The following is a 22,417-nucleotide window of genomic DNA, read 5'->3' on the forward strand; positions in this document are numbered from 1 at the left end:
CGGAGGACACGGAGCGGGGCACGGGAGGGACACACGGACACACATACGGACACGGGAGGGACATACGGACACATGGACACGGAGCGGGGCACGGAGCGGGGCACACGGACACACGTACGGACACGGGAGGCACACACGGACACGGAACGGGATACACAGACACGGAACGGGACACGGAGCGGGGCACACGGACACATGGACACGGGGCGGGACACACGGACATAGACACACGGACACACATACGAACACAGTGGGGCACAGAGCGCGACACACGGACACGGGTACGGGGAGGGACGCACGGACACGGGGCGGGACACACGGACACACATACGGACACGGGAGGGACACACGGATATGGACACATGGACACGGACACAGCGGGGCACGGAGCGGCACACACGCACACGTGGCGCGGACGCACGGACACGGGCAGGACACACGGACACGGAAAGGGACGCGTGGACATACGGACATGGGGCGGGACACACGGACACAATAACACACACGGACACGGTCGCGGGACACACGGACACGGGGAGGGACACACATACGGACACAATACCACGGACACTGGAAGGGACACACGGACACAGGAAAGGACACGGGAAGGGACAAGGACACGGACACGGTCACGGACTCTGGGACGAGCGGAGACACACAGACATAAGAAGGACTTGAAGACGGGCACGGGACGGGACGTGGACACTTGTCCAGTTCCGGGGGCTGCTGTGTGGAAGGGACCGTCGCTGTAGCCCACGAGCACATGAACCCCGCAGATCCCGTGGGCTCCTCCCCGCATCCCATCCCTGCGGGCTCTTTCCCGCAGACCCATCCCCGTGCGCGGTCCCGGAGGCGCAGCCAAGACACAGAGACGCTGTTTGCGCGTGTCCCGCGCAGACACGGGTGGGTGTATAGCGGGGCACGTCCAGGTGTACACAGTGCACAGACACGCGCGAGTGGGGCGGGACGGCCGCGCTCCCGGCGGGTCCCACGATGGCTCCGTGGGCGCCGGCGCCCGGGACGCTCCCGCAATCGGTCCCGTCATCCCCGGGACACCGGGCACAACCCCACCCGGGCCCCTCCGCGCGTGGAGTGGCTCGTTCCGCCCTCAGGCCGCCCGCAGCGGAGCCTCGCCGGGAGCGGGGGGGCCCGGGGAGCACCGGGGGGCCGGGCCGCCGCTCCCCCGCCCCGCCGCTCGCTTCCCCATGAGCCCCACGAAGAAATCGTGCATGTCTCCTGCGGAGAGACCGGCCGTCAGCGGCACCGGCAGCGGCGGCGGCACCGGTACCGGTACCGGGCGGGACTTACTCTTCTGCGGCACGGCGCGGGGACCTGCAAGAGACCGAAGCGGGTGAGCGGGGACCGGGGGGAGCGACGCCCACCCACCCGAGCCCCCGAGCCCCTCACCGGCGCCCTCCTCCCGCAGCAGCTCCAGTGCGGCGGCGGCGGCTCCGGGGCTGCCGCGGGCGCTCCACGGCAGCGGCTCCTGGACGGGCATCCCCTGCGGGAGCGAAGACGGTGAACGGGGTGGGAAAGAGTCCAGGGGGCTCCCGGAGATCCCGTGGCTCCCCCCCGACGGCATTACCTGCTCGGGGCCCGGCGGGGCGGCGGGGGCGCGGCGGGCGAGGGCGAGCGGCAGCGCCAGGAAGAGCAGCACGGCCAGCGCCGGTCGGTGCTTCATCCTCGGGGGGAGAGCCGGGGGCGGCGATCAGCGACGGAGCGGCAGGGCCCGGAGCTGTCCCGAGCCGGCGACTCCTCGATGGGGCGGCTCGGGATGAGTCTGGGACCGAACCGGGCTCTGGGGAGGGAAAGCAGCGAGACGGGAGACGGGGGAGCCGGAGGCGGCGGGACCCCCTCTCGGGTGCGCGGAGGAGAAACCGCACCGCTTCCCGGGGTGTCCCTTGGACAGGGCTGCACCCCGGGGTGCATTCCAGGGGTGGGGGGGCGTGCAGGGTGACCCGGGGGTCCCGTGTCCTCGCTCGTGCCCGTGGTGCCGCGGTTGTGCGCTCACACACGAGCCGTGCAAACACTCACGAGTGTGGGGCACGGACACGGCTCGGGCTCCGTCCTGCACCTCCGCGTGTCTCAGCACACCCGTGTCCCCTGACACGCTGGCATCCGCAGTCACGCTCCTTGCGTGACTTGCTTCCAGAGCCCCCCAGAAACCCTCCCCAAGTTCAAGCGACGCCTTCACCCCATCTCTCCTCCTGCCTATGCCCTCCCCAGCGCTGTCCCAGCCTCCGCTGCCTCCTGCCTTGAGGACAGGGCACAGCAGCTCCCAGGGCCGTGGGACACAAGGACACAGACCTGCCGAGCCCTCCGGTGGAGTCGAGGGCTGAGGGACCCTCGTCGGCGGTGGCTGTGGAGCAGGGGCTCCTCGAGGTGTGGTGGGCAGTGGTGATGGTCAGCGGTGCTGGGCAGCTCCCCCGGCCCGGGCTCAACCGGGAGCCGAAGTACCGGGGCAGCGGCTGCTGTGCGGCGTTAAATAGGGGTCTCTGCCCATGTCTCGGCGTGGGTGGGCAAGAGGAGAGCTGCCAATGGGGGCCGGGGGGGTGGTACCCCCACCCTGCAGCTTCACGCCCACGCAGGCACGGTGACACCGACAGCGCTTGTCGCACACGCAGAGTCACACAGCGGCACACGCGTGCCCACGCAGGCACCCCGGGGTGGGGGGTCAGCACACGGGCACTGTGCCCACGCAGCCCCCGGCCCCTCATTGTGTGGACGTCACGATGTGGCTGTTGGCACGTGTGGGGACACGCGTGGAGGGACGGTCCTGGCCGGATGCTGGGCTCTGCAGCCAGGATTTAGGGGGCCTCACAGGGGAAAGGGGATCAGCCAGGCTCCCACCGTGCACACGCGATGCACACGCATGTTCACCTGCACACAGCAGCACAGGTGTGTTCACACACACACACTCACACGTACCTCCCAGCACTCCTGGCCTGCCCGCTCCCGTGCCAGGATGGAAGATAGGAAGGAAAATTTGGGGGAAAGCGGAGGGGCGCAAGGAAAGAGGGAACACCTGGGCCAAGAAACGAGAGCCACCGACTCCATCCCAAGCAACAGGCAGTGGCGACTGCTCCGGTGGCTGCGGCAGCCCCCCGGGAAGGAGCGGCTCACGTGGCAGCACAGCCCGGGGCAGGGCAGCATCTGCAATGCCGGGAACGTTAATTAAACCGGAGCCTGGCCAGAGTCGGTCCTAATTAATTAATAACACCTACTTGTGCGATGCCAAGTGCGATGCAGCTGTGAAGAGCCGCGGTGGCCCCGGGCTTGTTTACGGCTCTCGCCCCTCGCCGGGGGAAGGTCCCTGTGCTGGGACGTGACGGAGAGCGGGGAGCCCTCGGTGCTGGGACACGGCCAGGGCCACCAAAGTGCCACCGCGCACGTGCCCCCCCCACGTGCGGGAGCTGCCCGCACACCTCCCCCTGCACGACAAACTGCGCTCCGGGGCCCACCTGGGAGCTGGTGCTGATGGCGACGTGACGGGGAGTTGGCAGCTCCCGGAGGTAACGCGGGTGATGTGTGGGGACAGGATAAAAACCCTCTCCAAGAGCTTGATGAGTGCAGGGGGGGGAAAGGCAGCAAAAGGCGGGGAGAGTCTGTCATGGGGCATGTGGGGTCCTGGGGGCTGCAGGACTGGTGGGAGTGCTGAGGGTTCAGGGGGCTGGAGAACTGGCAGGATCCCACAGATTCTGAGAGCTGCAGGAGTGGTGGGGGTCCCAGAGAGTCCTGGGCACTGCAGGACTGATGGGGGTCCTGGGGCACCTGGGGGATGCAGGACTGATGGGGGTCCTGTGGGTCCTGGGCTGCAGCAGTGTCACTGGGGCTGTGCAGTGACTTCCTCTATCCCATTCTCCACGTCCCTGGTCCCCAAGTGCAGCTCCAGCACCAGCCTGGGCAAGGAGACCCTGCATGGGTGACCTGTAGCAGGGTGGGGGGACCCTGGGCAGGGGGACAAGGACATCCAGCACAGGCAGGAGGGTGACAGGGACCTCATATGCACCCACCCACGGCTGCCAAAAAATTGCCTCTGCAGCAGCACAAGCTGTGAGCCACTTGATGGGAAAAGTGGCCACAATTTGGAGCCTTTCCAATCACCACAAGCTGAGCGCTGGCTGCAATCAGGCGTCAGGAAAAGCAGGAGGCCAGGATGAGAAGCTCCATTACTGTTCTGGGCTGTGCCCCCCAGCTTGGGCACTGTGTCCTGAGGTCCCCCCCCACCTGTAATGGGGTGTCACCGTCCCGGTACCGACACCTGAGCATCCTTTTAATGGGTTTGGAGCCATGTCTGGGTGCTGCCAGCACCCACAGGGGTGGGGGATGACACAAGGGGAGCTTGGGGGTGCCAGTGTGAGGGTGGGGGTCCCCTCAGTGCACCAGGACCTCCATCTTGTTGCTGCCCTTCTTCCTGCAGACAGGGCCGTCGGTGACGGCCTTGGGCGACTCCACCACGGTGATGGACACGTCCCCCTTCGGGAAGTGGGTGGAGAACCTGGAGTGGGAGGATGGAGAGGTGGGAAGGGGACACGCCCAGGCCCATCCCCTCATTGCCCAGTGAGCTGCCTTGGTTGCACGCACTCCTCAGTGGCTCCCACATGGTGATCCACCCTGGGCACCGCCCTGTCCCACCCACATCAGCCCCACCCACATCAGTCCCACCCACAGAAGCCACACCCTCTCTGCCCCAGCCACATCCAGCCCCACCCACACAGCCCCACCCATGGCAGTCCTGCCCTTCCGACTCCGCCCATTTTAACCACACCCACAACAGCCACACCCACCAAAGCCCCGCCCACAACAGCCACACCCACCAAGGCCCCGCCCACACCTGTCAGTGATGTGCAGGGGCAGCGCCTGCCCGCTGGTGGCCTCAAAGGTCTGGTGCAGGCGGGTGACCAGCTCGATGAGGTGGTCACTGACCAGCAGGAAGTCGCCCTTGGCCCCCACTGTGGAGATCTGTGAGGGAAGGGGGGGTCAGCCCTGCTGGGGACCCCCTGAGCCCCCAGGGCCCCCCTCCCCAGGTACCTCCTTGAGGTGCAGGGCCAGGAAGCCGTCGGAGAAGCGGGTGACAGAGACACCACGGATGTCACCGATGCTGAGCACGGTCTTGGGCTGGGCAGCCTTGGGGTCAGCCAGGACCAGGTGCTCGGTGGTGAGGAGCAGCAGGCGTGGGACTGTCTGTGGGTGGGGGTCAGCGTGGGCAGGGGGTCAAGCATGGCCAGGGGGTCACCACGAGCTCAGGGCACGGGGCTGAGGCAGGATCTCACCTTTCCATTGGCCCTGTTCACCTTCCTCACGGTGTCAGCCATCACCAGCTTGTCCTTGGCCACGGCGTGGAGCTTCTGGTACTTGGGGTTCTGCTTCAGCCCCAGGTAGTCTCCGCGGAAGGGCTGCTGCAGGCTGGGGATGAGGCCATCAGCATTGCTGCCCTGAGCTCCCCTGCACCCCCAGCCCCCTGCCCTGGCACCTTTTGGGGTAGAGGGTCTTCTTGTCCTTGAAGAGCTCGCTGGCACAGAGCTTGGCCTGCAGCTGGGCTCGGCGCGGTGCCGGCAGCTGGTCCCGGTACTTCTTGCACTGCCGAGGGAGGGGGGGTTTGGTGCCACCAAACACCTCTCAGGTGAGCTGGTGCACCAAATCCCAACTGGAATTCTCCCCATCTCCCCCTGCTCTCACCTTCCAGTGGTAGAAGATGTTCTTCAGCTCCTGGTTGGTCTTATCCAAGAACCTGTACGGCGCCGGGGGCCAGGTCCGGTCGGTCACCGCCAGCGGCGGGAGGTTCTTCGCCAGCCCCAGCAGGTACCTCTGCACCTGGGGGTGACAATGCAGCAGGGTGGGTCAGGAGAGTGTCCATCCCCAGGGCAGGGGGCTGGGAAGGCGCCGTGGCCCCCACTCACCAGCCGCCAGTAGATGAAGTTGGCCAGGCGGGTGCTGGCGCTGGAACGGAAATATTTCCTGTAGGTCCTGCGCGCCTGCGGGGACAGCCCAGCGCTGAGGACACCAGACACAACCACCAGGACACGGCTGTCCCATCCCCCTTGTCCCCCAGTCCCTGTCCACCATGTCCCCCACATCCCTCAGTCCCTGTCCCCCACATTCCCCAGTCCCTGTTTGGAGAGGACAGAGGCTCCAGCCCGACAGGGTGGGCAGACAGACAGACAGCCCGGACACGGACAGCAGGACAGAGGTGGCCTGAGGGCACGTGGCCCCGTTACCTGGTACCCTCTCCAGTGAGCAGCGATGGTGGTGGCGGCCGCCTGACGTCGGCGCTGGGCCTTCAGCTCCCGGAGGAGCCGGCGAGACTGCGGGGGTGAGAGCCCAGGGAGCCCGAGGGGGAGGCACCAACACAGACATGGAGCAAGAGGGAGAGGCAGGAGAGAGGCAGGAGAGAAGGAGGAAAGACGGGGAGGGGAGATGAGGGTGAATCTGGTCCCGCTGTGGGACTCACGGAGCTCCTGGTCCCACCGTGGGGCACACGGAGCCCCTGTCCCCACCCACCCTGCTCCCCCACCCCAGGCCAGTCCCACTGGTGGCCCTGGGGCTGCCCAGCCCTCACCTTCCATCCCCGTGCGTACGCCTGCAGGACCAGTGCCGACCTCTTCATCTGCTTGTACCTGTTCTTTTGCTGCGGGGGAGCAAGGGGGTGAGTTGGAGAGCCAGGGGGAGAGAGTGGGCAGGGGAAGCACAACCAGGACCTGCCCTGTCCTCACCCTGTGGCCACGGAACCAGGCAGAGATGAGGATCTGGCTCTTGCGCATCAGCTGGAACTGGGTCCGGCAGCGCCAGCCCCGGAACATCTTCTGGATGAGGGTGGCGAGCTCGGACACGCGCTCCTGGCGCTGCCGCTCCAGGTCGAAGAGCTGGCGACACCCACGGCAAGATCGGGTCACTGAGCAGCTCCAGAACTGCCAGGATGAGTCTGGATCCCCCCGAAACTCCCCCATCCCCTGACTCACAGTGCGTGGCGAGCGGATGAAGATCTTGGTGTGGCCAAACGCCACCTCCTCGGCGGGGAACGCCAGACCTGCCATCAGCACCTCGGCCCCCTCCCTGCACCGTGGCAGAGATGAGGCCGGGCAGAGCCCCCCTGGCAGCCCCCTGCCCCTCACAGCCCGTGCCAGCTCCCTCCTGTCACTGTCTGTGAGGTCCCCTGAACAGCAGGACATGTAGGTGGTTTGAAATCCAGGTTTTCCCAGCTGGTCACCAGGGAAGATTCAGGAGGTTGTTCTCTGAGGTTTTCAAGGTTGTTTTCAAGAAATTCTTTCTCTAGCTAACAGTGGTCTGTTCAGCTTGAGATCCAGGGCAGACTGCTCTGCCCTTGGGGCAGGACTTATCTTTTATACTATAAATTACATACCTAATATTTACAATTACTTTCCAATACATGGCAATTTTATCACATTGTCCAGCTCTGTCTCAAACCAATCAAAGAATGCCAGGCTGGCACTCAACATGGATGGCATGAAGAAGGAAAAGACATACCATGCCCTAAATCCTCCATCTTAGCTACGAACCCCTTAATATAAACATCCATAGAAATTCACTTTTCTGCTTTCTGACAGTCTAATTTATACTCCACTTATTTTTTTGCAGCTTGTAATTCTTCCTGCAACGCTGGCAAATTTCTCCAGGGATTTAAGTACAGCCCCCCCAGGACCCCTGGGTACCACGCCAGGGCCTCCTCTTGCCGGGGGCTCCCAGACCTACCTGTCCCCACCGTCCCAGCGGGGCCAGGTGCGGCGGCCGAGCATCTTGTAGCGCTGCAGGAAGGGGCCGTAGGGCTGGCGGAAGGCGTAGCCCGCCCGCCGCACCCGCACGTTCTCCAGCAGCCCCAGGTACCGCACCTGCGCCAGCACCAGCTCGGGCGTGAACACCATGGCAGACTTGGTGTCGTTGGGTTTGATGCACCTGGCGGGGAGGATGGGTCAGGAAATCCTTATAAATGTGATTGCCCAGCCAAAGGTTTTGAGGATGTGGAAATCATAAGGGAGATTGAGATGACTGAGTGGCTGGAGAGAAGCAATGTGGGTGCTTGAAGATCTTCTCCCTTTGTTTGTTGCTGCAAATATCAAAGAGCAGCAGAGACCCTCTCCAGGCATGACAGGAAGGGTCCCAGATAAGGTTTGGAGATAAGAAAGTTGTAAAACACGGGAATGTAGTGATTCCTATAGGTTGTATGTAAATGTTAGAGAATTTGTATCTTGCATTAGATTGGTTAGTGGAAATTAGAATATTCAACATAGAAGAAGATTTATTGTGTTGTAAACGGGAAAATCTCTCTCTTACTTCCCTCTCTTATCTCTTAGAGCTCCTGCCACCCCCCGCTCTCTCTCAGCCCTGCTCTGAGCTGCAGCTGGCAGATCCTGGCAGGGCCCTTTATACCCACACCCTGTGCAATAAACAGCAAACTTCAAGCCCAGAATACAGAGAGCACCTGAGTTTGTCCTGACCTGTCCCCCCAGGCTCCCACAGCACCTGCAGAGCACAGAGGTGATTTTGGGGGGGGGTCTCACAAAGCCACCAGAGACCCTGGGGGTGTCTGCCAGGGCTGGTACCTGATGTAGTTGGGGTTCTTGGAGTAGAGGTTCTTCATCAGCATTGCCACAGACGACTTGAACTGGAAGCCTGCGGTGGGTGGCAGCTTGAGGGAGACTTTCTGGGGGTCTCCCTCGGGGAAGAGCGAGCGCAGCAGCGCGTGCCCAGCCGCCCACATGGCCTGGGACAGGTCCCGGAAGAGCAGGTCGTTGTTCTTCTCGATGAAACCCGTCACGTTGTAGGTCACCTGGGGGGGCAGCGGGGTCAGCACCAGGGCAGGGAGTGGGATGCAGTTCAGCATCTCCATGACTGTTCCCAGCCCTACATCTCCTGTGTGAAGCTGGGAAAGGGACCAGGGCACTGGGAAGAGAACTGGGTGCTGGGAAAAGGACTGGGATGCTGGGAGGAGAACCAGGGCACTGGGAAGAGGATCAGGATGCTATGAAGAGATCCATAGAGCTAGGAGGAGGTCTGAGATGCAGGGAAGAGGAATGGGGTCATGGGAAAAGAATCAAAGTTCTGGGAGGAGGACTGGGGCACTGGGAAGAGGACTGGGGTGCTGGAAGGAAAACTGGGGCATTGTGAAGATGACCAGAGTGCTGGAAAGAGAACCAGGGTGCTGTGAAAAGGACTGGGGAGCTGGGAAGAGGAGTAGGGTTCTGGGAAGAGGACTGGGGAGCTGGGAAGAGGAGCAGGGTTCTGGGAAGAGGATTGGGGCACTGGGAAGAGGATTGGGACACTGGGAAGAGGAGCAGGGTGCTGGGAAGAGGATTGGAGAGCTGGGAAGCGGATTGGGGTGCTGGGAAGAGGAGCAGGGTGCTGGGAAGAGGAGCAGGGTTCTGGGAAGAGGATTGGGGCACTGGGAAGAGGATTGGAGAGCTGGGAAGAGGATTGGGACACTGGGAAGAGGATTGGGACACTGGAAAGAGGAGCAGGGTTCTGGGAAGAGGAGCAGGGTGCTGGGAAGAGGATTGGAGAGCTGGGAAGAGGAGCAGGGTGCTGGGAAGAGGATTTGGGCACTGGGAAGAGGAGCAGGCACTGCCAGACCTTGCCGGCGTAGTGGTGGATGCGGAAGCAGCGCTCTGGCAGGCTGCTGTCGGTGATGCGCCGGGCGTTCTGCGTCTCTTTGCTCTCGTAGCGCTTGTGGTTGGCCAGGAGCTGATTGAGTTTGGTGAGGAAGGTGTCCTCGTTGACCACGCCGGGCCGCAGGCACTCCTCGTCCAGCATGGCCAGGATCCCGCTGGTGCTCTGTGCCACGATGGAGGTGTCACCCCAGACCAGCCCCAGCAAATCCCACTCTGAGCCATGGGAGGAGCTGGAACCCCAAGATCCCAGCACAGGGCAGGCAACTCACATTCTCAATCAAGTTGCAGATGATGCTGTTGTCAAAAAACTCCACCGGGGTCCACTGGATACCCTGAGAGTAGATGTGTGTCAGACACACAGACAAGCCAGGCCCTGCCCCATGGACACCCCCAGCTGATGTGGGGCAGGAACAGGATGTCCGGCCACGGGGATGAGGATCCCAAATCACTTCCTGCCATTGAATGTGCTCTCTGCAGGGAGCGGGGCGAGGGAGGGACCTGCAGCAGAGCTGTCTCCAGCACTTCCCCATCCCAGGGGGGCTGGAGCTCCTTGGGGCCGTGCTCTGGCAGGGGCTGGAGGTACCTCTCGGACATATTCCTCCTGTTCCTCCTTCAGCGTCATCAGGATGAAGATCTGCTGCAGCTTCTCGTTGCAGTAGTTGATGATGAACTGCTCAAAGCCGTTGTCCTGCGAGAGAAGGACAGGACATACACCTGTATGGCAGGTCCTTCCCAAGCCCCCAGCCCTGCCCCATGTCTCAACTGCTGTTCCCAACTCCCTGAATGTGGCCTGGGGTCCCTCACTCACCTGGAAGATCTCAAAGCCGTAGATGTCCAGGACACCCATCACCTTCCTCCGCTCGTCCGACTTCACCTGGGGAGACAATGGGGGGTTGTGCCCTGTGTGGGGTGGGGGCCCAGGGTCCTGCTGGGGCTCCAGGACCCCCTAGAGCTCACCTGGATGCTGGCATTGATGCGATTCACCAGCCAGTCGAAGAGGCGGCTGTAGATGTTCTTGGCCAGCGCGTCCCGGCCGTAGTAGCCCTGGGGAGAGGGGAGAGGGTTTATACTGGCTCATGGGGGTTTGCTGGGCATCAGCCCCACGGCTGGGGCTGGTCCTGCTCACCTGGGGGACAGTGAGGGTGGTGAGCACCGTCTCATCCCGCGCCTTCACCGTGCGGGTGCACAGCGCCTTCTCCAGCGTGCTGGGGTCCAGCCCGATCAGCTCGCAGATCTCACGCAGCTCTGTGTGGGGACAGGGCAGTGCCAGAGCCCAGCAGGGGCTGAGGGGGTCCCCACACCCCCATTCCCATCCCCATCCCTACCCTGAGGCTCAGTGATGCTGCAGGCCTCCATCCCGCTGGCCTGGAAGCTGCTGCTCAGCTGGACGTTGCCCAGTTTGAGCACCACGGCTGTCACCTGCAGCAGCTCTGTCACCTCAGCAGGCGAGAACCCAATGATCCTCATGGCATCCTGGGGATGGACACAGCAGCTCAGGGGATGCTGGAGCTTCAGGATATTTTTTTGGGGGGGATCCTGTCTTTCTGTGGGTACCTGTGCAGCCTGGAAGTTGGCTGCATCGTCCATGCCGGGCAGGCTGGAGCTCTCCCTGTTCAGGTATTCGTAGTGCCCACAGTCCTGGCGCAGCTTCAGCTGCTCTGGTTGAGGGGAGAGCAGGTGGCACTTCAGCCATGATCCCCCCCAGCTCCTGTTCCACCTCCAAACCCCCCACACTGTGGGTCTGGACCTACGGAGCAGCTGTGGTGAAGCCCCAGCCAGGAGCTGGTAGAAGATGTGGAAGTTCCTCTCGCCCTTCACGTGTCGGACGATGCGGGATTTCTCCAGCAGGTCTGTGGGGAGGGGTCAGTGTCACTGGGGTGTGTGGAGTGCAGCCCCCCCGGGATGGGTGGTGGGTACTCACAGTTGCTGATGACCCCTCCCAGGGGATCCCCTTTAAAGTCGAACTCAATGTCCATGTACTTGCCCTGGGGGAGGGAGCTGGGTCAGGGAAGGGGGTCCTGGTGGGGCTGCCAGCTCCACTCCCCACATCCCCATCGCTGTCCCCTCTGTGCTTCCAGCCCCATCAGAGCCCACACGACCCCAGCAGAGTCCAAGCCCCCTCCCCAGGTCACTCACGAATCGGGAGGAGTTGTCATTCCGGACAGTCTTGGCGTTTCCAAAGGCTGCAGGAGAGGTTGGGGGTTATGGTGTGCTCCAGGGGGACAGTGCAGAGCCCTGGCAGCTCCAGGATGTGGGAGGTAGGGCTCAGGATGTGGGGCACTCACCCTCCAGCACAGGGTTGGACTGCAGGAGCTGCTCCTTCACCTTGTTCACCTCCTCCCCTTTGCTGCTCACGGCTGCCACGTAGGACATCACCAGCTTGCTGGCCTCTGCCAGAGAGGGGCAGGGGGTCGTTGCTGTGGGGCTGTGGGTGCTGGGGCTGTGCCCCTCACCCCTCCAGGCCCCTCAATGCCCTGAGCCCCCCTTGCAGCCCTGGCTGTACCTGTCTTGCCAGCACCACTCTCGCCGGTGATGAGGATGCACTGGTCCCTGTCCCGGTCCCGCAGCGAGCGATAGGCGTCGTCAGCGATGGCATAGCTGGGGGCAAGAGGGGTTGGAAGGGGCTGGAGCCCTCTGGGGGCTTCAGGAAACACCAAGACCCCCCCTATTGTGGCTGTGGTGTTGTCCCAAGTGGATTCTCTTGGGCCCCAACACCTGGGAGTGATGCCCTCAGCACAATCCAGGGGACCAAGGGGACCAAGGGCACCAGCAGCCTCGCTGTGCTCACATGTGGGGCTTCACAGCGAAGAAGCTGCAGTTGTGATACTCCTCCACCTTCTCTGGGGTGTAGATGGGCAGGGCCTGGTACGGGTTCACCGAGATCACCACATTCCCAATGTATGTCTGAAGGACACAGGCAGCAGGGATGAGGGGCTGGCAGGTCCCAGACCAGCTCCTGGTGCTCCCCATCCCCATCCCAGATCCTTGTCTTCATCCCAGACCTCATATACTGCTCCCCATCCCAGAACACGCAGCCCTCCCGCTTTGCATTGCAGGCCCCATATCCCTTTCCTACTCTGGACCCCAAAGCTCTCCTGCTCCCAATCCCAGACCCATATCCTGCTTACCTTGAAGCCCCCCCCAGTCCCCATTTCAGACCCCATATCCTCTTCCCGTCCCATATCCCAGACCCTACAGCCCTCCTAATCCCCATCTCAGATCCCATATCCTCCATCCCATATCCCATTCCCCATCCCAGATCCTGCAACCTTCCCAATCCCCATCTCAGACCCCATATCCTCATCCCATACCCCATATCCCATATCCCACTCCCCATCCCACATCCTGCAGCCCTCCCACTCCCCATCCCAGCCCCCATATCCCATCGCACCCAGCAGCCCCTGTCGCCCCCAAACCCCCCCCGTGGCGCTGCTCACGTAGATGTCGTGGCGGCGGAATCGCTCCTGCAGCGTCTGGACCAGCGACTCCTCGGTCAGCGGGTCCAGCAGCACCAGATCCGCGACAGCCTCGGCGTCCAGCAGCGAGGGGGAGCCTTCCATGGCCGGGGCAGCTGCGGCACAGCACGGGGGGGGCTGCAGCCGCGGACACCCCAAAAACACCCCACCAGCCCCTCAGCAGCCTCTGGGATCTTGGCTGAACCCCCAAACCCTGGGGGCAGGCGACAAAGCAGCCGCACAGAGGCATAGGGGGCACCTCGATGCCCAGGAGCCCGTGGTGGGGTTGAGGGCAGCAGGACGCTGGGGGGAAGCGGGGACCCGGCCAGGAAATGCGGACACCTGGATCCTATTCTTGGGGCAGGGATTAATTCAGGCTCCGCTTCCTCCCTCCTTCCTGGCAGGGAGAAGCCGCGGCGGGGAGGGGAACCCGAGCCCCCCAACAGATCAGCCCCGTGTGCTGCTTCCCCCCACTCTCCCCCATCCCTCACCTGGCTGTGACAGCGCTGTCACGTTCCCGGGGGTGACCTTCACCCCCACTTTACAGCTGGGGCGCAGGGCTGTAAACCCAGCCCCACTTATCGGTGTCCCGGGGAAAGTTCACCAGCGAGGAGAAGGTGGGGAAGGATGGGGGCAAAAAAAGGGTGATGGAGGTGACCCCAGCAGCCTCTAGAGATGGCAGAGCCCTCCAGGGGTCTGAGCCCCCCGTGCTGCTGGGTTGAGACCCCAGAATCAGCAGAGAGCCCCCCAAAGCTCCAGGGGCTCACCCCGATGCTCCCAATGACACCAGATCCCCACAGCCCATGCAGGTTGTGGGATGGAGGTTGAGGGGACAGGGTCCCCCCATCCAGCTGAGGATCGGGGGGCTGCAGGTGCTGTCGAGGGGTCCCCGACTCACCTCCCGCTCGCAGAGCAGCAGCTCCTGGCGTGGCTTCAGCTGGAGCTGCTCCGGAACCGGCGGGGCTCAGCCCAGCCCAGCGCCCGGTGCTGGCCCCGTCCGGCCCACCGAGGGGCGGGGGGGCCGCAGGGCCCTCCCCCAGAGCTCCCAGCTGGGGAAACTGAGGCACGGAGCAGCCAGTGGGGATCAATCAGCCCCAGGAGTGCCGCCGGCTGCAGCCCCTGTGTGCCTTCCCCACCCCGCAGCTCGGAGCAGGAACAGCAGGGAAAATCCTGGAGGCGAGCAAACAAAGGGAGCTTCCTCTCCTGGGCTGCGGGAACCAGGGCAAGGTACAGGGCTGGAGAACCGGGAGGAGTTGGGGCTGGAGCACCGGGAATGCCCAGGGCTGCTCGGAGGAGGACACCTGTCCCCAAGGATGACACCTGTCCCCAAGGATGACGCCTGTCCCCAGGGATGCACACCTGGTCCCAGCCCAACCTGAGGCCATGGTAGGTCCTGTCACAGGGAATTTGGCACCCAGAGGTTGTTGTGTCCCCACACACCATCCCCAGCAGAACGACCTCCCACAATTGGCTGAGCCTTAGGTAACAGCAGGATGAACAAATGAGGCTCAGGCCCTAAAAAATACATCTTTATTAAAAATATAATCACTCATCCATCACACTGAGGGTGGGGGGGTGAAGTAACAGAGTCTGTTCACACCTGGAAGTGCAGCGAGGGCTGGGGAGCAAAGCTGGGACAGGGACAGACATCAGGCTGGGAAAAACTGATGGCAGAGAAGCTCCAGGTGAGGTAGGGGCTGGGCTGGGGGGTCCCCAGGGCAGCTGAGACACTGCAAGGAGCTGAGGGCAGCGTTATTGCTTAGGAAGTTGCATAGATTGGGGTGTCCCCTCCAGCTTTGTTCTTTGGCAGAGATCCACAGCCAGCACTGGGAGCTGGAACACCCATGGGGTCACCCCCAGCCCCTGCCTGCACCCATTGGGAGAGGAGAACAGCAGGAGAAGGGCATGGAGGAAGCACATCACACTCATCCTCAGCTCTGGCATGGGGAGAGGGGGCTGAGCACGGCCTCTACCCCAACACCACATCCAGGGGCAGCCAGCAGACCTTGAGGCTCCACAGCTCCATCGAGGAAGTGCTGGAGGTTTTGGTATCCACACGGGACTGAAGCCAAGGCAGAGGTGTGGCCCGACCAGCTGGAGCCCTCTGACATCATTTGCAGCACGAGGAGGAGGAGCAGGTTGCTGGCAGCTCCCTCACCACGGCTCCAGACAGGTGCTGAGCCTGCAGGTACCAGTGGGACAGGTCCAAAGTTCCTCTTGTGTGTGTCACCTTCAGGCACCTGCACAGGGGATGGAGGGAAGGTCCATCCCCACCCCAGGCTGTCCAGTGCCCAGAGAGGGGAAAGGGGCTCCTGTCTGCAGCCCACAGCTGTGGCACTGAGGGATGCAGCCAGGTTTGGATCAGGGTCCCTGCCCCAGGGGTGCCACCCTGGGAGCTCACAAAAATCCACTGCAAAAGCTGGTGTGGCTCCAGGCTGTATCCAGGTGACCTCCCAGCCTGGGGGGGTTTCCATGTGTCCCACCCCCAAAACACCCAAAGCTGTGCTGACAACAGTGTTCACACCTCAGGCAGGAGCTGCAGGGGAAGGGAGATCAGACCCCTTTTCTCCCTGCCAGAGAGAGGGAGAAAATCCATCCCCCCAAGGGCTCCATCCCCACCATGCCAGGAGCAGCCCAGCAGTGATTCTGCTCCTTGGTCCCAGGGCAGCTGACCTCACTGCACATCCAGATGGTTGTGGGGCAGAGAATCACTCCTGTGATTCCCAGCAGAGAAGTCATGGATGTTTTCCTCCTCCTCTTCATCATCATCATCATCATCGTCGTCGTCCTCAAAGAGCTCCTCATCAATGTATAATCTTCCCAGGCCAAACTCCTCCTCGTGGGCAGACACCTCATTGGGGGTGACATGGGAAGCACCACCCACAAAGGCAGCAAACCTGGGAGAAGCCATGGAGCAGCACGTTGGGCAGGTGTGTCCAGAGCCCCTGGAGAGGCCCTGACACACACAGGTAAAGCATTTTGGTGCTGGGAGCTGGTGCTATCCATCCTTTCCCCCCAGAGGGACACAGGGTGGCCACCCTGAGCTCATTGCTGGTGGGGATGTTACCTTTTGGGAGACTGGATGCGGGACACCGTGGTCCAGGCAGAGAATTCGGGGCTCTGGCAGGAGCTCCTCAGCTCTGCCAGGGCCCTTCGAGTCTCCACCTCGCCCTGGAGCCGAAATTCCTCCTCTGTCAGCAGCCGAGGGGGGGTTGGGCCCAGCCTGGAACGCTTGGAACTCTGTATCTTCCTGCCATGGGGCAACACCAGTTAATGTCTGCATGGATGGGGTGGGACCAGCTCCTGGGGCAGTGCCCTAGAGCAGGATCCTAGAGCAGGATCCCAGGGCAGCACCCCAGGGCAGGATCAGCTCCCAGGGCAGGACCTTGGGGCAGGACCAGCTCCCAGAGCAGGATCCCAGGGCAGCACCCCAGAGCAGGATCAGCTCCCAGAGCAGGATCCCAGGGTAAGATCCCTGGAGCAACAACTCCAAGGCAAGACCAGATCCTGAAGCAGAACTCCTTCCCAGAGCAGGAAATCTGGGGCAGAACCAGCTCATGACACCACAGCAGCTTCTGGGACGTGAATCCCTGGAGCAGCCCAAGCTCCTAGGACAGGAGCAGCTCCTGGGGCAGCTGGCAGTGGGGAAAGTGGATCACACCCCTCTCCTGCACCAGTCCCAGGGGAAAAAGGGCACAGTTGCCCACCCCACTCCCAGTGCAAACAGCCCTGTTCTGTGACACGGCTCCATCCAGCTGGGAGCACGCTGCAATCCCCAGGGCTCACCTGTAGGCAGCAAAGGCCCATTGCAAGGGGTAATCCAGGTTCTTGGTGCAGATGGCAATGAGCACCAGGCCCAGGGCGATGGGATGGATCTGGATCCCTGAGTACATGAGCAGCAGCCCCAGCAGCTGCAGGGCCCAGGAGAGGAGGTTGATGCTGCGCTTGTTCTCCAAGGGGCCGTACCTGTAGCACACAGCGAAGCTCAGGAGGCCCACGAGCAGCAGGTAACCTGGGGGACAGCACAGGGATGGGGCAGAAATTGGGCCATCTGTGAGGATGAGGGGGAAGCTGACATCACACCTGCACAGGGAGTGCCAACATTGCTCCCCAGCACGTTCCAGCTCCGTTAGGAGACGTTCACCTGGTGAATCCCAGAGCTCCCAGGGCCCCACCTACCTAACAGGTACTGCCAGTATGAACTGGTGAATCCCAGAGCCTCACCTACCTAACAGTACTGCCAGTAGGAATTGGTGAACTGGTGAATCCCAGAGCTCCCAGAGCCTCACCTACCTAACAGTACTGCCAGTAGGAATTGGTGAATCCCAGAGCTCCCAGAGCCTCACCTACCTAACAGGTACTGCCAGTAGGAACTGGTGAATTGGTGAATCCCAGAGCCTCACCTACCTAACAGGTACTGCCAGTAGGAATTGGTGAACTGGTGAATCCCAGAGCTCCCAGAGCCTCACCTACCTAACAGTACTGCCAGTAGGAATTGGTGAACTGGTGAATCCCAGAGCTCCCAGAGCCTCACCTACCTAACAGTAGTGCCAGTAGGAATTGGTGAATCCCAGAGCCTCACCTACCTAACAGTACTGCCAGTAGGAATTGGTGAACTGGTGAATCCCAGAGCTCCCAGAGCCTCACCTACCTAACAGGTACTGCCAGTAGGAATTGGTGAATCCCAGAGCTCCCAGAGCCTCACCTACCTAACAGTACTGCCAGTAGGAATTGGTGAATCCCAGAGCCTCATCTACCTAACAGGTACTGCCAGTAGGAATTGGTGAATCCCAGGGCCCCACCTACCTAACAGGTACTGCCAGTAGGACGTGCAGATCTCCCGCAGGTTCTTGAAGATCAGCTGGAGCAGGTAGAGGGAAAAGGACCAACCTCCAACCAGCAGGAAGTACACAGGGCTTCTCTGGGGGAGAGCACAGGGGGGTTGCAGGCAGGCTGTGGATGCCTCCCCCAGGTGCTGAGCTGCTCTGTACCAAACCCAGTCCATCCCAGTACAGGTATGGAAAGGGCTATGAGGTCTCTGAGCCCCTCAAGATGTGACAACTACCTTGGGCATGACCTTGGACATCATGTAGACGAGGACAAGCAGCGAGGCCAACAATCCAACGCTGATCCCAGCTGAGTAGTAGAAGATTTGGCTCCTGCAATGATCCCACAAGGAATCAATCACTGTGGTGATTTATGGATACCTGTGCACAACCACCCCCACCCAGGAGCCACCAGGCACTGCCCACCTGCCCCAGCCCCTGGGGAGAGGAGGGGGCTCACCTGCTCAGTGTGTCCCCACAGAAAAACAACAGCAGGCCCAGGAAGAAAACAAGGAACATCTTAGGATCAAAACCTGCAAAGTAAGTGAATCCCAGTGAAGAGGGATGTGGTAGGAAGCTCACACCTGCCACAGGGAGATGGCAGCATCCAAGTGCCCCAAATTCCTTCCACAGACCAAATTCCCTTTCTGAGGAAGGAAGAGGTGTTTGGATCATGAGCTGCCCTGTGCTGCTGTCCCTGGGCAGCCCCAGCCCCTTTTCCCAGCGAGGAGGGGACGTACGGCGGAAGAGGAGGACGGAGTAGGTGGTGCCAGGCTCCAGCAGCTCCACCTTGAGGCAGGTTTTGTTGCTGTAGAGATCCACGTCGATGCTGGTGTCGTTGAGCTTCCCCCTCAGGAAGGAGAACAGCATGTTCCACACGCTGAACTTCTCCAGCTCCTCCTCGCTGTCCACCTGCGTGACGCGGATCATCCGGCTGCTGGTGACACGGATCTGTGGGGAGGGAGGGATGGAGGGAGGGATGATGGATGGATGGATGGATGGATGGATGTGAGAAGAATGTCACATTCATCTTTACAAACAAGCTGTAGATCTGCTGGCAGATAAGCTTAGCACTGATAGATAAAAGAAACAATGGGAGGAATTCCACTGATTGATGAATGAGAAATAAGATTTGCCTTTACAAACAAACTGGAGGTTTGCTGGTAAATGAAATTGGATATCATAAGATGAAAGAAGCAACAGGGAAAAATTATGAATTGTATAAGAATTAAAAATTAAAAGGGAGGGTTGTACATTAGACGGGAATCTCAGGTGTCAGGTGTTCTGGGAAGTCTGTGCCTCTCAAGTACCTCAGCAATGGGGAAAGGGGAGAGAAATTGGGATAAAAGGAGGCTGTGTCCTCCAAAAATCTGAGAGATGCCAGGGTAATGCCCCATGGCCTCTCCCTTTATTCGAATAAAGCAAAAAGGACTCCTCTGTCTCCTTTTTGGACATAAACCTCTGGTATTTGTGGATTAATTTTCCTAACAGATGGATGGAGGGAAGGGCTGGAGCAGGGAGGATCTGCTGCCTCCTCCTGCTGCTGTCACCTGTGTCCTCGTCCAGATGTCGTTCCATCGTGGCACGCGGGTGTTGGTGTAGCAGAATCGCTGCGATTCCTTGTGCTGGGACTCGTGCCCCTCCTGGAGCTGGATGATGGAATTCTTGGTGTCTGGGAAGAGCAGAGGGAGGGGTTCAGGCTCTGCTGTGCTCTGCTTCACCCACCGAACCCCTTCCCTCCTCCACTCAGGTATATTCCCACAGCCCTTCCGCCGTTTTCCTTGGAATATCCCTCTGGTTCTTTTTTGGGATAACACCTTGCCCTGCGCTGTCGGCATCAGCACAGCCCCATCCCTCTGTCTCTTCAAGCTCCTAGTTCCAAAATCCCACCTCAAAGACAGAAATCCGAGGGTGCCTCCGGCACGCACTCGCCCCCCGAATCGCACGGAATCGTACGAATCGCGATAGCACCGGGGGATCGCGACAGCGGGACACGAAATCCCGGTCCCACCGATGCCCTGAGCGTGGAGGCGCCGTGAAACGCTCAGAGGTTCCCTGAGGACTCAAGGGGTCTCTCAGCGGGCGCCGGGCGGTTCCCCGTGCCCTCACCGCCATGCTGTCCCGGGGGCCGCGGCCGCCCCGCTCCCCACCATGACTCCCCCCGCTCCCCGCCCACGGACGCCGCTGCCCCGCGCACCTACAACTTCCAGGAGCAGCAAGGACACGAACATGAGCAGGAACAGCAGCACGGGCAGTGCCGGGAGCCGCCGTCGCCCCGGAGCCGGTTTCATCCCTCCCGCCGCGGCTGCGCCGGCCGCTTCCGCTTCCGCCGCCCGCCTGGCCCGGCCAAGGAGGAGCAGCCAATAGAAGAGGGGCTCGCCGGGCTTTGGCTTTGATTGACAGCTTATCTAACCTATCAAAAAGCAGCGATATCCTCGCTCCCGCCTCCTTGCTGCCGCTAATTTGATTGACAGCATTTTTAACCAATCAGAAGTATGCATGCAGGAAGCAGCTATGTTCCCGCCCTCGGTTACCACGGTAACCAACATGCCCGCCATTCACCGAACAGCCACGCCCTGCTCCGGTAACGGCTCTGACGGACACGCCCCTCGACCAATCAGAGCACAGGCGCCACCCGACACGCCCTCCGCCCCCTCGCGCATCCCGTGTGATTGACAGCCGCCTCCGCCTATCAGGGCGCGGCCTCGCGGTGTTTGTGTGAATGGGTCACGCGTGGGGGGCGCGAAGGTCCCGCCCCTCGCCCCTCCCGCCGAACCCGCGGCACCGGGACCCGCCGGCACCGGCCCCATCGGCACCGGGCCCCGCGACCCCACGGCCCAGACGGGCGGACGCGGCACGAGGGTCACGGGTGACCCGCGGCGCGCAGGGGGTCTCACATCCCACGGGTCGGCTCGGCCGGGGGCTCCGGCTCGCCCCGCTGCTGCACCGTCCGTCCGCCCGCAGCCCCGGGAAGGAGGTGCCGCCCTCCGCGTGGGTCCCTCCCCGTGGGGCGGCGGCCGCCCGTGGGCGGGCAGCGGGGAGCGGGCTCGGGCGGCCCCCCCGCTCCCCCTCCGCGGGCCGTGGGCGGCGGAGCCGGGAAGCGGCGGGGCCGTGGGCGGAGGATGTGCGTCAGCCGGGGGCAGCGCCGGGGCTGGGAACGGCCCCGCCGCGCCGGACGCTTGGTCGTGGAGGGGGGGGGGGGTGTTACAGAGGGGCGATGGTGGAGGGGGGGGGGGTGAACCGAAAGGGCTCGGGCAGGACCCCCGCCGTGGGGAGCGGGACCGTGCCCGTGCGGGATCTGCTCCCCCGGCAGCTCCGGTGATGTGCCCCGGACACCGGCAGGATCGCGCGGGGGCGGCTCTGGCCCCACGCCAGGCGCCGGCCGCGGTATAAATAGCACCGAGCCACGCAGGGCCGGACCGGGGTGTGGGCCGTGACACCCCCCCCCGTCCTCTATCCCGCGGGAGGGACCCCGGTGCTGCGGGCGAGGGGCTCCAGCATCCCCCCAGCCCACGCGAGAAATCTCCATCCGCTCCCGTTCTCGCTGCCCCGGGGTGCTCACCCCGAAGCCGGTCGGTGGCAGCGTGTGCGTGCCGGTGACACCGAGCGCCGGCCCTTCCAAGGGCTCCGGCACCGGGGGGCACTGCCGGGACAGCGGTGCCGGTACCCGGAGCATCCCCGCGCCCGCTCGGTTGTCACCGAAACTGGAGATGCAGCGAGCGCTGCCCGCGGGACCCGCGGGATTCGGGGTGTCCACGCCAACACCGAGCACCGTGTCCCTTTCGGGGGGTTCTGCCTTTCCCCCCGAACCACGCGTGTCCTGCCGGGTCCCTGCCCGGGCTGCGGGACCCCCGATGCCGCCGTGCGGGGCGCTCCCCTCCCGCTGCTCCGGTGCCGGGAGATGGGGGGGGGGAAGAAGGGGGCCCGGTGCTGCCGCCCCCACCGCTGTCCCCCCCCCGCGCTCGGCGGGGGCGGCAGCCGCGGGATCCGCCCCCGGGGCCTCCCACGCGCGGCGCAGCCGGGGCCGCTGCTATTTCACGGTCCCGCCCGTGTGGGCGGCGCGCAGAGCGGCGCGGCGCGGCGGAGGGAGCGCGCCCGGCCCGGCCGCGGGACCCCCCGAGCCCCGGCACCCCCCGGACCCCCGGTTAGAGCCGGCCCCGGAGCCCCCCCGCCCCTCCCCGGCCGCCCGGCGGGGCGGGCGGAGCGGACGGAGGCGGTTCCAGGCGGCGGTGAGCGAGCGGGGGACGGCGGGAGGGGACGGGGCACCGGGGGGCACCGGGGGACGGTGGCCATGGTGGGACCGGGGGGGACCGAAGGGGGACGGAGCAGCGAGGGACACCGGGCAGGGCGGGGAGCCCGAGGGGTGTTGGCCACGGGGCTCCGGGCGGGTCCGGGGCGCCGGGATGCACAGGGAGAGGATGGTCCCGACGGGACCGGGGACACCGCGGCACCGGGGGGCACCGGGTGGGTCGGGGGCTCGTGGGGGAATGGCCTCGATGGGACCGTGGGAGCA

General features: G+C 63.0%; 6 protein-coding genes across 8 annotated transcripts in view; 1 reads left to right on the plus strand and 5 right to left on the minus strand.

The window, feature by feature from the left end:
• The window catches only part of PTGES3 (prostaglandin E synthase 3), a 134,735-nt gene that overhangs the window by 46,507 nt on the left and 65,811 nt on the right, over nucleotides 1–22,417 (minus strand). The window lies entirely within an intron of this gene.
• On the minus strand, nucleotides 834–1,694 carry LOC130265742 (nematocyst expressed protein 3-like). Its single transcript, XM_056515039.1, has 3 exons — nucleotides 1,586–1,694; nucleotides 1,408–1,501; nucleotides 834–1,332 (listed from the first exon to the last, which is right to left on the minus strand). Exons 1-3 carry the CDS (start codon nucleotides 1,679–1,681, stop codon nucleotides 1,109–1,111), a joined length of 414 nt encoding a protein of 137 aa, XP_056371014.1. The 5' UTR covers nucleotides 1,682–1,694; the 3' UTR covers nucleotides 834–1,108.
• On the minus strand, nucleotides 4,261–14,135 carry MYO1A (myosin IA). 2 transcript variants are annotated; one of them, XM_056514949.1, is made up of 29 exons: nucleotides 13,977–14,135; nucleotides 13,061–13,194; nucleotides 12,412–12,527; nucleotides 12,127–12,221; nucleotides 11,909–12,013; nucleotides 11,760–11,806; nucleotides 11,545–11,608; nucleotides 11,375–11,473; nucleotides 11,178–11,281; nucleotides 10,949–11,096; nucleotides 10,750–10,868; nucleotides 10,581–10,667; nucleotides 10,432–10,497; nucleotides 10,207–10,311; nucleotides 9,893–9,955; nucleotides 9,586–9,786; nucleotides 8,559–8,785; nucleotides 7,711–7,911; nucleotides 6,960–7,053; nucleotides 6,714–6,863; nucleotides 6,560–6,628; nucleotides 6,219–6,305; nucleotides 5,901–5,975; nucleotides 5,680–5,814; nucleotides 5,474–5,580; nucleotides 5,274–5,406; nucleotides 5,032–5,184; nucleotides 4,835–4,962; nucleotides 4,261–4,498 (listed from the first exon to the last, which is right to left on the minus strand). In XM_056514949.1, exons 2-29 carry the CDS (start codon nucleotides 13,181–13,183, stop codon nucleotides 4,375–4,377), a joined length of 3,225 nt encoding a protein of 1,074 aa, XP_056370924.1. In that variant the 5' UTR covers nucleotides 13,184–13,194; nucleotides 13,977–14,135; the 3' UTR covers nucleotides 4,261–4,374. The 2 variants fall into 2 exon arrangements, with proteins under 2 accessions (XP_056370924.1, XP_056370926.1); XM_056514951.1 differs by lacking the exon at nucleotides 6,219–6,305.
• Nucleotides 14,583–20,311, minus strand: NEMP1 (nuclear envelope integral membrane protein 1). 2 transcript variants are annotated; one of them, XM_056514990.1, is made up of 10 exons: nucleotides 20,102–20,311; nucleotides 19,455–19,576; nucleotides 18,645–18,855; nucleotides 18,365–18,437; nucleotides 18,144–18,237; nucleotides 17,885–17,999; nucleotides 16,865–17,090; nucleotides 16,146–16,328; nucleotides 15,752–15,975; nucleotides 14,583–15,318 (listed from the first exon to the last, which is right to left on the minus strand). In XM_056514990.1, the coding sequence occupies exons 1-9, from the start codon at nucleotides 20,193–20,195 to the stop codon at nucleotides 15,753–15,755; spliced, it is 1,341 nt and encodes a 446-aa protein (XP_056370965.1). In that variant the 5' UTR covers nucleotides 20,196–20,311; the 3' UTR covers nucleotides 14,583–15,318; nucleotide 15,752. The 2 variants fall into 2 exon arrangements, with proteins under 2 accessions (XP_056370965.1, XP_056370964.1); XM_056514989.1 differs by having other exon boundaries at nucleotides 14,583–15,260; nucleotides 20,102–20,227.
• Nucleotides 20,798–21,580, minus strand: LOC130265841 (proline-rich protein 2-like). Its single transcript, XM_056515155.1, has one exon. It carries the CDS (start codon nucleotides 21,578–21,580, stop codon nucleotides 20,798–20,800), a length of 783 nt encoding a protein of 260 aa, XP_056371130.1.
• Nucleotides 22,045–22,417, plus strand: part of NAB2 (NGFI-A binding protein 2) — a 4,432-nt gene continuing 4,059 nt past the window's right edge. The window contains 1 exon segment of the mRNA XM_056514981.1: nucleotides 22,045–22,133. The gene's annotated coding sequence lies outside the window, so the exon portion shown is untranslated.

The sequence above is a fragment of the Oenanthe melanoleuca genome, linkage group LGE22, assembly GCF_029582105.1.
Source record: "Oenanthe melanoleuca isolate GR-GAL-2019-014 linkage group LGE22, OMel1.0, whole genome shotgun sequence".
NCBI classification, from domain to species: Eukaryota; Metazoa; Chordata; class Aves; order Passeriformes; family Muscicapidae; genus Oenanthe; species Oenanthe melanoleuca.

Excerpts from the sequence above, each read along its gene's own strand:
- LOC130265742 (XM_056515039.1), bottom strand. The coding sequence starts at position 1,681 with ATGAAGCACCGACCGGCGCTGGCCGTGCTGCTCTTCCTGGCGCTGCCG. Across the intron at positions 1,502-1,585 it reads CCCCGCCGGGCCCCGAGCAG|GGGATGCCCGTCCAGGAGCC; the intron begins GTAATGCCGTCG and ends TCGCTCCCGCAG. Across the intron at positions 1,333-1,407 it reads GCTGCGGGAGGAGGGCGCCG|GTCCCCGCGCCGTGCCGCAG; the intron begins GTGAGGGGCTCG and ends GGTCTCTTGCAG.
- MYO1A (XM_056514949.1), bottom strand. The coding sequence starts at position 13,183 with ATGGAAGGCTCCCCCTCGCTGCTGGACGCCGAGGCTGTCGCGGATCTG. Across the intron at positions 5,815-5,900 it reads ACTTCATCTACTGGCGGCTG|GTGCAGAGGTACCTGCTGGG; the intron begins GTGAGTGGGGGC and ends TGTCACCCCCAG. Across the intron at positions 4,963-5,031 it reads TGGCCCTGCACCTCAAGGAG|ATCTCCACAGTGGGGGCCAA; the intron begins GTACCTGGGGAG and ends CTTCCCTCACAG.
- NEMP1 (XM_056514990.1), bottom strand. The coding sequence starts at position 20,195 with ATGAAACCGGCTCCGGGGCGACGGCGGCTCCCGGCACTGCCCGTGCTG. Across the intron at positions 18,000-18,143 it reads TGTCCAAGGTCATGCCCAAG|AGAAGCCCTGTGTACTTCCT; the intron begins GTAGTTGTCACA and ends GCTCTCCCCCAG. Across the intron at positions 16,329-16,864 it reads TGGGCCTTTGCTGCCTACAG|GAAGATACAGAGTTCCAAGC; the intron begins GTGAGCCCTGGG and ends GCCCCATGGCAG.
- LOC130265841 (XM_056515155.1), bottom strand. The coding sequence starts at position 21,580 with ATGCTCCGGGTACCGGCACCGCTGTCCCGGCAGTGCCCCCCGGTGCCG.